Source organism: Ranitomeya imitator, chromosome 1, assembly GCF_032444005.1.
Source record: "Ranitomeya imitator isolate aRanImi1 chromosome 1, aRanImi1.pri, whole genome shotgun sequence".
Classification (NCBI taxonomy): Eukaryota; Metazoa; Chordata; class Amphibia; order Anura; family Dendrobatidae; genus Ranitomeya; species Ranitomeya imitator.
In genome coordinates, this window is record NC_091282.1 from 580872886 (window position 1) to 580890389 (window position 17504).

At 45.1% G+C, this 17504-nt stretch overlaps 1 protein-coding gene across 8 annotated transcripts in view; it reads right to left on the reverse strand.

Moving 5' to 3' along the window:
• Positions 1-17504, reverse strand: part of LONP1 (lon peptidase 1, mitochondrial) — a 480916-nt gene that overhangs the window by 47919 nt on the left and 415493 nt on the right. For all 8 annotated transcript variants that reach the window (XM_069767869.1, XM_069767870.1, XM_069767867.1 and 5 more), the window contains one exon: positions 11605-11813. In XM_069767869.1, coding sequence (XP_069623970.1) covers positions 11605-11813 — 209 coding nt within the window. The remainder of the gene's footprint in view (positions 1-11604; positions 11814-17504) is intronic.

Here is a 17504-nt window from a genome sequence, read left to right on the forward strand (position 1 = left end):
TCCTAACTGCACTTGGCTTAATGGCCTCGGGAATATGATTGTGTGTGATTATGGTATGTCTTGTGGGCTGGCCCTCCCCCCCTTTTTTTCGGCGGTGTCTGGCGCTGTCATGACAACAAGATTTTTTTGGCACATGCGCTCTTCTATCTTCTCTTTTTTTTGTGTTTCATTGGCCATCAGCGATATAAAAAAGTACCGTACCAGTGTCTAACCACCCCTGGAAGAAAGCATTTCATTGCGAAACGCGCGTCGGGTGTGGTGGACGCCTGGAGACTCCCTCTGCTACTCTTGGTAATTATTATGTGAATGCCTCATTCATATGTTAATGTGACTGATTAGATCCCTTGTAGCTGGCCTGAGGAATGAATATCCCTCCCCTACATAGGTAAACAATGACTAAAAAAATGCTGGCCTAGTGTCTATAGGGGTGTATTGTATTTACGAAATGGTATTCCCTATGTCACACACTACGTTTAAACAATGAATGTGTATTACCCTGTTTATCTACAGGGATATCTGTGACTATATACTTACTAGCTATTGAACCCGTTCTACGCCCGGGTGGCGAGCATTTATATTGGTATATGGTCTCCATCCTGGTATGTGCTGCTCCATCCTGCGCCCCCATCCTGTCATGTGCTGCTCCCATCCTGCGCCCCCGTTCTGTCATGTGCTGCTCCCATCCTGCGCCCCCGTTCTGTCATGTGCTGCTCCCATCCTGCGCCTCCATTCTGTCATTTGCTGCTCCCATCCTGTCATTTGCTGCTCCCATCCTGCGCCCGTTCTGTCATTTGCTGCTCCCATCCTGCGTCCCCGTTCTGTCATTTGCTGCTGCCATCCTGCGCCCGTTCTGTCATGTGCTGCTGCCATCCTGCGCCCGTTCTGTCATGTGCTGCTGCCATCCTGCGCCCGTTCTGTCATGTGCTGCTGCCATCCTGCGCCCGTTCTGTCATGTGCTGCTGCCATCCTGCGCCCGTTCTGTCATGTGCTGCTGCCATCCTGCGCCCGTTCTGTCATGTGCTGCTGCCATCCTGCGCCCGTTCTGTCATGTGCTGCTGCCATACTGCGCCCGTTCTGTCATGTGCTGCTCCCATCCTGCGCCCGTTCTGTCATGTGCTGCTGCCATCCTGCGCCCGTTCTGTCATGTGCTGCTGCCATCCTGCGCCCGTTCTGTCATGTGCTGCTGCCATCCTTCGCCCGTTCTGTCATGTGCTGCTGCCATCCTTCGCCCGTTCTGTCATGTGCTGCTGCCATCCTGCGCCCGTTCTGTCATGTGCTGCAGCCATCCTGCGCCCGTTCTGTCATGTGCTGCTGCCATCCTGCGCCCGTTCTGTCATGTGCTGCGGCCATCCTGCGCCCGTTCTGTCATGTGCTGCGGCTATCCTGAGCCCGTTCTGTCATGTGCTGCTGCCATCCTGCGCCCGTTCTGTCATGTGCTGCTGCTATCCTGCGCCCGTTCTGTCATGTGCTGCGGCCATCCTGCGCCCGTTCTGTCATGTGCTGCTGCCATCCTGCGCCCGTTCTGTCATGTGCTGCGGCCATCCTGCGCCCGTTCTGTCATGTGCTGCGGCCATCCTGCGCCCGTTCTGTCATGTGCTGCTGCCATCCTGCGCCCGTTCTGTCATGTGCTGCTCCCATCCTGCGCCACCATTGTATTATATGCCCCCCGCTCCAGTGTGTATGCCCCCGAATGCTGCTGCCATATAAAAAAAAAAAAAATACCATACTCACCTATCGTCCGGCTCCACTGCAGGTATGTCTTCAAGAAAATGGCGCCGGAAAGCGGGGACTGCGCAGGCGCCGATTCCGGCAGCAGGAATCGGCGCCTGCGCAGTCCGCGCCCTCCGGAGCCGGGAGCAGAGGAGCCGGGAGACGGAGCCGCAAGCAGCGCTGGAACCGGGAAAGGTGAGTATACTTACCCTCCCTCCTGGCGGTCCCTGACTCTCCGGTGGAGATCGCGGTATGCGTTCAGTGCTTACGCATACCGCGATCTCCCGGGAGCGTCGCTCTGTGAGGCCCAGACTGCGCCGGCGCTTGCGCTTGCGCAGTCTATAGAGGCTTCGGACAGAGTGACGCTCCCAGCGTTATATTATAGATAGGTTGTCTCCAGGTGTATCCAGTGTTTCTTTCCTGTTTGTTTTGTGGACCTCACCCTTGAGTTATATTGGTTTTAAAATTAAAATTATGATTTGTTAATAAAATATCTTTTTAATTTAATTTTGCTCTGGTGTGGAGCCTTTCTTTATTGGTGTGTATATATTCCATAAATGGTCTCCATTAGGATATATGCTTAGGTGTCTTAAAGGTTGTGCAACCAAGTATTAGGCTGAGGGTGCCAATACTTTTGTCTGGCCCATTTTTGGAGTTGTGTGTGAAATGATCAATGTTTTGCTTTTTGCTTCATTCTCTGTTGTGTTTTTTCATTTAAGACAAATTAAATGAAGATAATACCACCAAAGAATTTGTGATTGTAATCATTTTCAGGAAGAAACGGAGTATTTTCTGACAGAATTGCAGGGGTGTTAATACTTTTGGCCACAACTATATTCGGTACATTCTGTTTTACAACAACTCTTGTTTTCCATCATGGACTTAAAAGCCAAGGAAAAAGTTTGGCTTGCTAAAGCCAATGACCCTTTCAAGCAGAGTACCCCTACCAATTTTAATAGTACCCAAAGTGAAAGTAAGGAATTAACGTCAAAATATAAAAATCTCCTAAACAAAAAGACTCGCATCTGGTGGACTAAGGCCTCTCTGGATAACTGTATTCAACATAAAATTATACCACGAGGCCTGAGAGTACAACTGTACCCCACCTTTGACTTGGATGATACAGATCTCATAACGAAATGGGAACATACAGCGCCATCCTGTTCCCTGTCATTTATGGAGATTATTAACACCAACAATTCCTCTATTTTATGTGACATTGAACTGAACCAGATGCAAAAAGATCTTACTAATAAATTGACCCCTGATGAATTGAGCAAATTTTATCATGATGTAAATTTAGAATTGTACAAATGGGAACAACAAATTAGCTAATTAAAAATGAAGAAATACCAACGTGATGCACAGGATTATGAAAATAAAAGGGTTTTCCGGTGGCAAAGTAGGACTCAAGACACTAAAAACAAAAAAAAAAAACCTTCACTAGAAGTCCTTCAGCATCATCCATGTCCTCTCTCTCAAGCAATGCTACCTCTACTCATGAGCAGGATCATATAAACCCTTGAGTTCACAGAACAAGGTTTGGGGGTCGAGGTAGATATCAAGCGAGACAGGACCCTGGTTACGGCAATAGAAGGAACGATCACCCTAAGGTACAAAATTTGTCTTCGCATGTACTTTCTGCTGAACATGTCAAACTATTAGAAAAGGGCCTAAATTTTTCTCCTCCTCAACCTCTCGACGCCTTCACGACCATAAAAGATATTCATCTCTTTGCAAGAAAGCCTATTCTAAAAAGATTTCATGACAAATCTAATATGGGCTTGTCACTCAATTCGGAAGAGGAAACTGAAGGCCTTGCTATTCTTGAGTCCTTGGCTGAGGAAAAGGATTCCTCTGAGATGGTAAGCACTTTTTAATAAATGTAAAAAATTCCCTAATATCAATAAATTGTCCTGCCGTGGAAGTTTTTGTTAAATTGGTGACTAAAGATATAGAGAATATTAATTCTACATTTCGGCCTAAACCAGCTTATGTACTTGACAGAAAGATAATTTCAGAATTACAGGGGTGGATGTCACTTTCAAGATGGCCGATAAGGGGGGAAATTTGGTCATTTGGCCAAATGTGCTATATGAAAAACAGGCATATAAATTACTTCTGGATCAGAAATGCAAGATTGCCTTGTGCAGGCGTGTACTACGGAGGACAGAGAATGAACTTCAATCCAATATTGCGGCCAGCATGCAGCCAGCGAGTAAGGAAAAAGTGAATCAAACACTCGAAAACTCCGCCCATATGACCCAAAACCAGTCCCGCCAAATTCAGGTGACAGGTTCCCTTTAATAAGAAAACAATGAGCTTTGTTGAATTTACCAAAAGGCTGCAATGATACAAAGAGTGAAAAATGTAAAGGGGTATAAATAATTTTCGTACCCACTGTATGTCTAACTTGTAGGGTTTACAGAATGTCATATTAGACCAAGCTGCGGCCCCACAAACTTGGGTCTATTGCTCTCTCAGCCCAGCATGCTGAAATTGCTCTTGTAGAGGGTGCCTTAATGTTAATTGGAGGCTCTTTTCTCAAATTCATAAACCAGGGAAAAGGCTGAAGTAGTAATCCATCTAGCTAGGGTTGCCTTTGAGGCTTTCTTGCCTTTATTCTTTCCTGAATGCTGTACAGATTTGAGTCTTGTTTCCAGGCATTGGTAGTTTCCAGGCAACGCATTACTTATTTCCTTATGTTCAGGATGTGAAAAAGTTTCCTGGTTCAAATTTGCCCTTGATACTACCTTTCGCCGGAAAGAAGGATCAAGCCTGAGTCCTCCAAGATCTGCAGATAAGTATCTTTTACTAATACGGTTTGGATCTCCCCAAATCGCTTTGCAGAGGTGACTGCCACCAAGAACACTGTGTTCATGGACAGAAACCTAATGCTAGCCTCTTCCTCTGGTTCAAAGGGTGATTTACATAAGGCACCCAGCACTAGATTCAGGTTCAATCGTAGAACAGTTTTCCTGATAGGGGTCTCAACCTGGTAACGGCTCTAAAAAACCTCATAACCCATGGGTGATCTGCGCAAAGGGCCGTAATCTGAACCCTTAAAGGGAACCGGTCACAAGATTTTGCTGCTATAAGGCCCCTTTTACACATCAGGTTTTTGCAGTCAGGCACAATCCGGCTAATTTTTTCTCATAAACTTGTATCAGTGCTGGATGACCTCACGTTTCATCCGATTTTTGCCGGATCCGTAAAAAAAAGTTTTCCGGCGGCTGGAGAAACCGTACATAGGAACGCCTTTTCTGTCCGGTGAAAAAACGCATAGCAATGGATCCAGCGCAAAATGGGTGTTGCAGGTTCGGGTCCAACGCCTCCCATCTTCTTGCAACACCGCCCTCCTGCTTCTTCATCACTTCCCGGCATCGCGCTCCTGCACAGGCGTACTTATATGCCCCGTGGAGGGCAGAGTAAAATGCTGCAGTGTGGAGGGCAGAGTAAAGTGCTGCGGTGCGCAGGGCCTGGAAAGGCCCAGCGCCTGTGAACTGCAGTACTTTACTATGCCCTCAATACGGCAGATAAGTACGCCTTTGCCGGAGCGCGTTGTCGGAAAGCGATGAAGCAGGAGGGTGGTGTCTAAAGAATATGGGAGGAGTCGGACCTGCGACACCCAAACGGCGCGCACAGGACCGCCCCCGGGTGAGTATAATATAAAATTATTCATCACTTGCAGGTCGGACCGGGGGCTTATCTGCAGCATTATAGAGTGCTATAGATAATCCCTGAAAGGCAGAGGCTGCATTTTATAGTGGCAAAATCTGCTGACAGGTTCCCTTTAACTTGCTGAGCTTTAATCTCCTCTCAAATCCTCTCTGGAGGAACTCTAGGATCTTAGGAATATCTGGACTGGATGATTCTGCAATGGATTCTCCCATATATGAGCAGAAACTCGTTACCAGTTTCCTGCTTGCTTGCATAGTTCTTATTACCCTATCCGGTAGTCCCTCGGAGCTTAAAATTTGACCCTAACGATCCAGGCTGCTAGGTTTAGAAAGCGTGCATCCTGATGTAGAAGGGGACCCTGAGACAGCAGGTCGTATCTTTCCGGTAGGGGAACTGGATATTTCAGGACCATGTGGTGCAAGATTGGGAATCAATTTCTCTTGGTCAGAAGAGGACCACCAATATCACTGTGGCTCGGTCTTCTTGGAGCTTTCTTAGGACTCTTCGTATAAGAGGGAATGGGGGTGGACTCCATAGAGAATATCTGTTTCCCAACTTTGAGACAAGGCATCTACCCCTTTCTGGGTTGTCCCCTGGGTTTATGGTAAAAAATCTTGCTACTTTCACATTCTTCAGCGTTGCAAACAGGTCTCTGCATGGAACTCCCCCATCTCTGGGTTAGCTGGAGAAACACTTCTTGATTTAGTTCCCATTCAGAGGCCCAGAGTCTTTCCCTGCTGAGAAAGTCTGCAACTTTGTTCTCGGAGCCCTTGAGATGAACTGCTGAGATGGAAAGAACACTTCTCTCTGCCCTTTGAAATATTTATCTTGCCATGGACTATAGGAGTTGGCCTTTCGGACCTCTCTGGCGACGCAGGAAGGACACCATCGTATCGTTGGCTGAAAATTTTTTGACATGACTATTCCTGATCGCATCCTGATATTGTTGCAGAACTTCCCATACTGCCTTTAACTCTCAGTAATTATATGATCTTTCTCAATCTTCTGGGAACCTTGTAACCCTGAATGGACGGACCATCCACTTCCACTCCCCAGCCTTTCTGGCTGGTGTCGGTGGTAATGGTGATGAAGAGGAACAGAATCCAAGACACTCCTTCCTGAAGTCTTCTCCATGATGTCCACCATGACAAGGAATATCTCAGTCTTGGTGAAATCTTTATCTTTCTATCTAGCCCGGACCAATGTTTGTTCCAGGCTGAAAGGATAGTTTCTTGTAGATGCCTTGAGTGGGCCTTAAGGTACCGTCACACTTAGCGACGCTGCAGCGATACCGACAACGATCCGGATCGCTGCAGCGTCGCTGTTTGGTCGCTGGAGAGCTGTCACACAGACCGCTCTCCAGCGACCAACGATCCCGAGGTCCCCGGTAACCAGGGTAAACATCGGGTAACTAAGCGCAGGGCCGCGCTTAGTAACCCGATGTTTACCCTGGTTACCATCGTAAAAAAACAAACAGTACATACTTACATTCAGCTGTCTGTCCCTTGCCGTCTGTTTGCTGCACTGACTGCTGGCCGCAAAGTGAAAGCAGAGCACAGCCACAGCGGTGAGTCACCGCTGTGTGACTCACCGCTGTGCTGTGCTTTCACTTTCACTTTGCGGCCAGCAGTCAGTGCAGCAAACAGACGGCAAGGGACAGACAGCTGAATGTAAGTATGTACTGTTTGTTTTTTTACGATGGTAACCAGGGTAAACATCGGGTTACTAAGTGCGGCCCTGCGCTTAGTTACCCGATGTTTACCCTGGTTACCAGTGAAGACATCGCTGAATCGGTGTCACACACACCGATTCAGCGATGTCTGCGGGGAGTCCAGCGACGAAATAAAGTTCTGGACTTTCTTCCCCGACCAGCGACAGCACAGCAGGGGCCTGATCGCTGCTGCCTGTCACACTGGACGATATCGCTAGCGAGGACGCTGCAACGTCACGGATCGCTAGCGATATCGTCTAGTGTGACGGTACCTTAACTCCAGTGTACGCTGGGAATACAGGTTGTCATTAGGCCTAAAATATTCATAGCGTATCTGATGGAGACTATCCTCTTTCTCTGTAAGGTCTGGATCCTGTTCTCAACTTCAACCTGTCTTAAGGAGTGTAGAGATGATATTCTGTGATGTGAATTGAGGAAATCTCTTAGAAACACTTTCTTAGTATCTGGTCTCAAGTCAGACTTCTTCCAGTTGATACGCCAACTGACATGTAAAATTTGGAGCCAACACAATTTTGGTGGGAAAAATGTTAATTCCCTGCCCAATGGTATAAAATGTTGTGACATACTTGTGATGTCAATATGAACACTGCACTCCTAGATGAATTCATTGAGAGGTTTAGTTTGTAAAATGGGGTCACTTATGGGGGGGGGGGTTCTGCTGTTCTTGCATCGCAGGGGTTCTGCCAATGTGACATGGCACTCAAACCAGTGAAGCAAAATTTGCACTGGTATATGGTGCTTCTTCCTTTCTGAGCTTAGCACTGTGTGTCAAAAGTAGTGTTTGGACACACATGGGGTACCGCTAAACTCAGGAAAAATTGCACAATAAATTTAGGGGTCTATTTTGCCTGTTACCCTTGTGAAAATACTAAATTTTGGGCTAACATTCATTTTTTTGTGAGAAAATTTTGATATTTTTTATTATCACTGCTCAAGGTTATACATTTCTGTGAAGCATCTGGGGGCTCAAGGTGCTCAACACACATCTAGATAAGTTCCCCAAGAGGTCTCGTTCCCAAAATGGTGTCAGTTGTGGTGGGTTTGCACTATTTAGGCACATCCAGGGCTCTCCAAACGTAACATGGTGTCCATTAATTATTTCAGCAAATTTTACAATCAAAAAGTCAAATGACGCTCATTACCTTCCGAGCTCTGCCTTGCACCTAAACAGTGGCTTTCCCCCACATAAGGGGGAACCGGCATACTGAGGAGAAACTGATCAACAAATTGTATGCTGCAATTTCTCTTTTTACCCTTATGAAAATGCAAAGTTTGGAGCTAAACATTTTTGTGGGAAAAATGTGATTTTTTTTATTATCATGGCTCAACATTATAAACTTCTGTTTAGCACCTGGCAGTTCAAGGTGCTCAATACACATCTAGATAAGTTCCCTGAGGGATCTAGTTTAAAAATATAACATCACTTGTGGGGGTGTTTCCACTGTCTAGGCACATCACCGGCTCTGCAAACACAATATGGCGTCCGCTAATTATTCCAGAAAATTTTACATTCACTTCCAAGCTCTGCTGTGGGCCCAAACAGTGCTTTTTAACCACATATAGGTATCCGCATGCTCAGGAGAAATTGCACAACAAATTGTATTGTCCATTTTCTCCAGTTACCCTTGCGAAAATAAAAAAATGGGTCTAAAGGAATTTTTTTGTGAAAAAAAAGTTAAATGGGCAGCACGGTGACTCAGTGGAGTCCTGTGTTCAAACCCCACCAAGGACAACATCTGCAAAGAGTTTGTATGTTCTCTCTGTGTTTGCGTGGGTTTCCTCCGGGTTCTCCGGTTTCCTCCCACATTCCAAAGACATACTGATAGGGAATTTAGATTGTGAGCCCCATTGGGGACAGCGATGATAATGTGTGCAAACTGTAAAGCGCTGCGGAATATGTTAGCGCTATATAAAAATTATTATTAAAGATTATTAAATGTCTATTTTTTCCTTCCACACTCCATTAATTCCTGCAAAGCACTTGAAGGGTTAGTCATGAATGTGGTTTTGAACATCTTGAAGGGTGCAGTTTTTAGAATGGTGTAACTTTGGGGTATTTTCTGTCATATAGGCCCCTTAAAATTACTTCAAATGCGATATGGTCCCTAAAAAAAAGGTTTTGTTGTAAAAAAAAAAAAAAAAAAAAAAAAGAAAACGCTGGTCAAATTTTAACCCTTTATAACTTCCTCTCAGAATCAGATCGATCCATTGAAGCGCTCCAGCGTTATGACTTCAAAGTTACAGTGGTCAGAATTAAAAAAATTGGCCTGGTCAGGAAGGTGAAACAGGCTTCGGTGTGAAGGGGTTAATGTCATTCTTAATATACATTTATTATTTTTATGGGGAGTATATAGCAATTTTAAGAACAAATCCAAAAACAATTTAGACGTTGTAAAGTCATCACAAAAAAATAAAACTACAGAGCATACACATAAGATCAAAGTAATCCAAAGAAAATGAAGTTAAAGGGAACCTGTTAGCAGGAATGTACACAATAACCTACAGACAGTGACAGGTTGGCACCGTTTTACTGATTAAAATGATACCTGGTGATGAAATCCATCTTGAGGTTGTTTAATCTTTATTTTTAGTTTTGAGCTAATGATATGCTTGTGCTCTGGGGCAGCCTGTGAAAGGGGGTGGAGGGCGGGGTTTTGGTGTGGTGCTCCATGCAGTTCATTATGGCCCCATAGATGTCCCATATAATGCTCCTTGCTGTTCATTATGGCCCTATAGATGTCCCATATAATGCTCCATGCAGTTACGGCCCCATAGATGCCCCATATAATGCTCCATGCAGTTATGGCCCCATAGATGCCCCATATAATGCTCCATGCAGTTATGGCCCCATAGATGCCCCATTTAATGCTCCATGCAGTTCTTTATGGCCCCATAGACGCTCCATATAGCATTGTGCCACATGTAATGCTGCTGCTGCTGCAATAAAAAAAAAAAAATCACATACTCCCCTCTCGTCGCTGCCCGCTGCTCCTCAGCGTCCCGTCTCTCCGTACTGACTGTTCAGGCAGAGGGCGGCACGCACACTAATACGTCATCGCGCCCTCTGACCTGCACAGTCACTGCAAGAGGACAGGAAGACGGAGAGGCGCCTGGCGGATGGAACGCGGACTGGTGAATATGAAATACTCACCTGCTTTTGGCGCTCCTGATGCTGTCCCTGCCTGTCCCATGGTACCGCAGCTTCTTCGCGCCTGCGCGAGAAGGACCTGCCATGAGGTCACGGTCACATGACATGACCGTGACCTCATGGCAGGTCTTTCTCGTGCAGGGCCTGTGATGACATCGCGGTCACATGACCGTGACGTCATGGCAGGTCCTTCTCGCGCAGGGCCTGCGATGACGTCACGGTCACATGACCGTGATGTCATGGCAGGTCTTTCTCCCATACCATCGTTGGCACCGGAACCTGCCGCTTCCATGGAGAGGTCACCGGAGCGTTACGAGGAGCGGGAAAGGTGAGTATATAATAATTTTTTATTATTTTTAACATTAGATCCTTTTACTATTGACGCTTGAAAAAACTTGGTCACACAGGGTTAATAGCGGCGGTAACGGAGTGAGTTACCCGCGGCATAACACAGTCCGTTACCGCTGGCATTAAACCTGTGTGAGCGGTGACTGCGGGGAGTATGGAGCAGGCACTGACTGCAGGGGAGTGGGGAGGGACTTATCGGACTGTGGCCGTCGCTGATTGGTCACGGCAGCCATGAAAGGCAGCTGCCGAGACCAATCAGCGAATGGATATCTGTGACAGAAAGAAAAAGAAAGAAGGACAAATGGAAGTGACCCTTAGACAATTATATAGTAGATACATTTAGAAAAAAAACCTTCTGCAGGCAGGCGTTAGCCGTGGCACCTGCGCTGCAGCATAATCGCATCCGTACTGTGCATATAATTGTTATGGTTGAGGTTATCCTAATATTAACAAAAAATAAATCAATTTGAAAATGGCGAGCATCGTGCCTGCACAGTAGCAGCTATTGGTGTACATAGAGGTGATCTTATTGCTGGTACCGTGCAGGTGCTGCCATCCTGCTAGAGGAAAAAAACAATTCATCCTCCTAGATGGCGCCGCCGGCGTCTATGCAATAGCAGCTAGGTTTCCTTTAAGTCTGCATATTAATATGAGCAGATACCGGCAGATGGTACGTATGCTTTATGCATACTCCCAGTCAGTCTAGTGATATGACTGTTCAGAGGGGGCATGGCCTGTATATGCAGCGAGGCTGTGCCCGCTAGTCAGGTTCCGGCTCGGAGTATGTATAACACCCGGCTCTGGAACGAGCAAGTCTCCTCAGCACACAGGGCATTCTATGGTGGATTCACACAGCCACACAGACTTATCGCTTTTGACCGGATATGCCCGTTAATAGTTATCTAAAAAATTTAAAAAAAATATTAAATAAAAAATCAATTAGGATGTGCCTTAAAATACAATAAGATAAAGCAAGAACTCTCACCTCTGGCACATGCAAATGTATGTGTGATGTAACTAAAAATCCATTAGCAGGGTGTTTCTTCATCAGGACTGCACGCGCAAACGTGTAAGCAATTTTAGCACTCTCTTTCATAACATCTCCAAGCTGGCCTGTTACTTCTAAGGAACCATCTTTAATATCTTTGTCTAGGGGTCGGCGGAGTGATGTCTCGATAAAAAGGGTCGAACCACCTGCAAAACAGAATGCAATATAGAAGTTAAGTGGACCTTTCACCAAAAGTAATAGTGGGCAGCAGAACAGAGTAAAAGATTTTTTTGGTTTGTTTTTGTTTTGCCTCTCTGTTGCAGCAATATCAGCAATCAAAGTATTTGGCATCTAATTAGCTTAGTTTTTTTTTTTTTTTAAGGCAAAGTGGTTGTTATCTGACAGTTTTCACATGAGCATATACTTCTCCCTATATGATGCTGTCCAATCAAGCACACAGCAATAAACAAAAGCAAAAAGATCACGCCCCCATCACAGCTTACCCAGTGTGTGAGATGTAATCACCCTATTATTTGCTGTGTTCAGAGCAATCTGTAATCTTCTGCAGTGAGAGCAGGCATGTCATGTCTCACACAGAAGTAGTCTGTTCTGGGCAGGGTCAGACTAGCCCAGAGGGATACCAGAGATTTTTCCGGTAGGCCCAGAGTCTTCGGCGACCTACGAGCAGGATGTATAGGGAGCCCTCTGATAACTGCACTGGATTCAACTGCATATGCGACCTCTGACGCAGCGGCTTCCTGCACACAATTGTTAAAATAGCCACCAGTCTTTTAGAGACAGGGAGCGGACATCAGTACTAATTGTGGTCGGTTCAGTGCACTAACGTTATAAACTGCCCACAACATGATAGTGAGGTTAGCTGCCAGCCTCTGATATGCCCGCAGCAATTTAAGTGACTGTGCCAGATATGAATCAGCAAGAGGATCTCACTCACCGTGGGAGGGCGGACAGGTGAGAATTATCATTTTTTTTTGCAATATGGAGGTAATATGGAGGAAAATAGGAGCACAAGACGGGAGGTGAACATAGGAGGATGGCGGGCACATAGGGGCCCCAGATGGACAGGAAAATAGGGGCCGAAAATAAGGGGGAAGGGAAAGATGCGGCCCAAGACGAGGGAGAGGAAACATAGCCCAAGATGGGGGGCGTGAGGGGGCAGAAACATAGGGGCCCAAGATGAGGGAGATGGAACCCAGGAGCCCAAGACGGGGGAGGCGGAACATAGGGGCCCAAGACGGGGGAGGCAGAACATAGGGGCCCAGATGGGGGTAGGCGAAACATAGGGGCTCAAGATGGGGGAAGGCATAACATAAGGGCCGGTGGAACATAGGGGCCCAAGACTGAGGACATTTTTAAATAAAGGGAAAGGGGGACATTGGTAAATACATAGTAACAGTTATTAACCCCTTCATGACCTTGGGATTTTCCGTTTTTCCGTGTTCGTTTTTCGCTTCCCTCCTTCCCAGAGCCATAACTTTTTTATTATTCCGTCAATATTGCCATGTGAGGGCTTACTTTTTGCGAAACAAGTTGTACTTTTGAACGCCATCATTGGTTTTAGCATGTTGTTTACTAGAAAACAAGAAAACAATTCCACATTTGTTTTTTGTTTGGCTTTTTTGCTAGGATCAATAAATGCTAAAACTGAGCTGCCATAATGATTCTCCAGGTCATTTCGGGTTCATAGACACCTAACATGACTAGGTTATTTTTTTATCTATGTGGTGAAAAAAAATTCCAAACTTTGCTAAAAAAAAAAAAAAATGTGCCATTTTCCGATACCCGTAGCGTCTCCATTTTTCATGATCTGGGATCGATTGAGGGCTTATTTTTTGAGTGCCGAGCTGGCATTTTTAATGATACTATTTCGGTGCAGATACGTTCATCGCCCGTTATTGCATTTTAATGAAAAAACTTAATTCTGGCGTTTCGTATTTTTATCTCGCTACGCTGTTTAGCAATCAGGTTAATGCTTTTTTTTTTATTGATAGATCGGGCGATTATGAACGCGGCGATACCAAATATGTGTATGTTTGATTTTTTTTTATTATTTATTTTGAATGGGGCGAAAGGGGGTGATTTAAACTTTTATATTTTTTTTTATTTTTTTCACATTTTTTTTTTTTTACTTTTGCCATGCTTCAATAGCCTCCATAGGAGGCTAGAAGCAGGCACAACTCGATCGCCTCTGCTACATAGCAGCAATCATCAGATCGCTGATATGCAGCAGAAATGCAGGTGTGCTATGAACACCGACCACAGGGTGGCGCTCACAGCTACCGGGGATCAGTAACCATAGAGGTCTCAAGGACCTCTATGGTTACTATACAGAAGCATCTCTGACCCCGATAATGTGATGGGGGTCAGCGATGCGCTCATTTCCGGCCGCAAGCGCCGGTTAAATGCCGCTGTCAGCGTTTCACAGCGGCATTTAACTAGTTAATAGCGGCGGGTGAATCGCGATTTCACCCGCCGCTATTGCGGGAACATGTCAGCTGTTCAAAACAGTTGACATGTCCCGGCTTTGATGCGGGCTCACCGCCGGAGCCCGCATCAAAGCTGGGGTTCTGACCTTGTACGTACTATCCCGTCCGAGGTGAAAAAGGGGTTAAGGCTGAAGGAAGACTTTAAGACCATCTAGTTCAACCCATAGCCTAACCTAGCATGCCCTAACATGTTGATCCAGAGAAAGGCAAAAAAAAACCCATGTGGCAAAGAGTAAGCTCCATATTGGGAAAAAAAATTCCTTCCCGACTCCGCATACGACTGACTAGTTCCCTGGATCAACACCCTATCAAGGAATCTAATATATACACCCTGTAACATTATACTTTTCAAGAAAGGCATCCAGTCCCCTCTTACATTTAAGTAATGAATCACTCATTACAACATCATACGGCAGAGAGTTCCATAGTCTCACTGCTCTTACAGTAAAGAATCCGCATCTGTGACTATGCTTAAACCTTCTTTCCTCCAGACGTAGAGGATGCCCCCTTGTCCCTGTCTCAGGTCTATGATTAAAAAGATCATCAGAAAGGTCTTTGTACTGTCCCCTCATATATTTATACATTAAAATAAGATCACCCCTTAGCCTTCATAGTAACATAGTAACATACGGTAGTTAGTAAGGCCGAAAAAAGACATTTGTCCATCCAGTTCAGCCTATATTCCATCATAATAAATCCCCAGATCTACGTCCTTCAACAGAACCTAATAATTGTATGATACAATATTGTTCTGCTCTAGGAAGGCATCCAGGCCTCTCTTGAACCCTTCGACTGAGTTCGCCATCACCACCTCCTCAGGCAAGAAATTCCAGATTCTCACTGCCCTAACAGTAAAGAATCCTCTCCTATGTTGGTGGAAAAACCTTCTCTCTTCCAGACGCAAAGAATGCCCCCTTGTGCCCGTCACCTTCCTTGGTATAAACAGATCCTCAGCGAGATATTTGTATTGTCCCCTTATATACTTCGTATTTCCAAACTAAATAGCCCCGAGTGTAAAACCCTACCTTGGTATTGCAGACCCCCCCAGTCCTCTAATAACCTTGGTCGCTCTTCTCTGCAACAGCTCTAGTTCAGCTTTGTCTTTCTTATACACCGGAGACCAGAACTGTGCACAGTATTCTAAGTGTGGTCGAACTAGTGACTTGTATAGAGGTAAAATTATGCTCTCCTCATGAGCATCTATGCCTCTTTCAATGCATCCCATTATTTTATTTGCCTTTGTAGCAACTGCCTGACACTGGCCACTAAATGTGAGTTTGTCATCCACCCATACACCCAGGTCTTTTTCATTGACGGTATTGGCCAGAGTTTTAGAATTAAGCGCATAGGTATACATCTTATTACTTCTACCCAAGTGCATGACCTTACATTTATCCCCATTAAAGCTCATTTGCCATTTATCAGCCCAAGCTTCTAGTTTACATAAATCATCCTGCAATATAAAATTGTCCTAGTCTGTATTGATTACCCTGCAGAGTTTAGTGTCGTCTGCAAATATTGAAATTCTACTCAATGCCCTCTACAAGGTCATTAATAAATATGTTAAAAAGAAGAGGGCCCAATACTGACCCCTATGGTACCCCACTGCTAACCACGACCAAGTCCGAGTGTGCTCTATTAATAACCATCCTTTGTTTCTTATCCCTGAGCCAGCTCTTAACCCACTTACACATATTTTCCCCTATCCCCATTATTCTCATTTTATGCATCAACCTTTTGTGTGGCACCGTATCAAAATCTTTTGAAAAGTCCATATACACTATGTCCACTGCGTTCCCTTGGTCCAGTCCGGAACTCACCTCTTCATAGAAACTGAAAAGATTAGTCTGACAGGAACAGTCCCTAGTAAACTCGTGCTGATACTGGGTCATGAGGTTATTCCTCTTCAGATACTCCAGTATAGCATCCCTTAGAATGCCCTCCAGGATTTTACCCACAGTAGAGGTTAAGCTTACTGGCCTATAATTACTGAGTTCAGTTTTTGTCCCCTTTTTGAATATTGGCACCACATTTACTATACGCCAGTCCTGTGGTACAGACCCTGTTATTATGGAGTCTTTAACCCCTTAAACCCATATGACGTACTATCCCTAGGTGGAGTGGGCCCATATGCCCACCGATGGGATAGTACATCAAAGCAATCAGCCGCGCTCACGGGGGGAGCGCAGCTGATCGCCAGCCAACTATCGCAGCTTACATCCGGCACATTAACCCCCAAAACACTGCAATCAAACATGATCGCAGCGTTCTGGGTGCATAGGGAAGCATCGCGCAGGGAGGGTGCTCCCTGCATGCTTCCCTGAGACGATTGGTACAAGGTGATGTGCTCACCTTGTACCGAGCGTCTCCTCCCTGCAGGCCGCGAGGCTACTTCCAAATCCTGCAGGGAGGTGGCTTACCAAGTGCCTGCTCAGAGCAAGCGCTGGTAAGCCAGGAGCAGGGCACGTCAGATCGCTGATCTGACACAGTGCTCTGCAAAGTGTCAGATCAGCGATCTGTCACTATACAGTGATGTGTTCCCTCGGACAAATTGAAAAAAAAAAGGTTTAGATGTGTAAAAAAAAAAAAAAATCCTAAATAATGAACAAAAAAAATATTGTTCCCATAAATTCCTTTCCTTTATCTAAATAACAAAAACAAACAATAGAAGTACACATATTTAGCATCGCCGCGTCCGTAACGACCCGTCCTATAAAACTGTCCCACTAGCTAACCCCTTCAGTGAACACCGTAAAAAAAAAAAAAAAAAAAACGAGGCCAAAAACAACGCTTTATTATCATACCGTCAAACAAAAAGTGGAATAACACGCGATCAAAAAGATGGATATAAAAAACCATAGTACCACTGAAAACATCATCTTGTCCTGCAAAAAAGTTATAGTCCTTAGAATACAGTGATGCAAAAATAATTATTTTTTCTATAAAATAGTTTTTATCGTATAAAAACACCAAAACATAAAAAAAATTATAAATGAGGTATCGCTGTAATCATACTGACCCAAAGAATAAACCTGCTTTATGAATTTTGCCAAACGTGGAACGGTATAAACGCCCTCCCCCCCCCCCCAAAAAAAAAAGAAATTCATGAATTGCTGGTTTTTGGTCATTCTGCGTCACAAAAATCGGAATAAAAAGCGATCAAAAAATGTCATGTGCCCGAAAATGCTACCAATAAAAACGGCAACTCGTCCTGCAAAAAACAAGACCTAACATGACTCTGTGGACCAAAATATGGAAAAATTATGGCTCTCAAAAGGGTTAGGGCTAGGGTTGGGGCTAAAGTTAGGGTTGGGGCTAAAGTTAGGGTTGGGGCTAGTTAGTTAGCGTTGGGGCTAAAGTTAGGGTTGGGGCTAAAGTTAGGGATACATT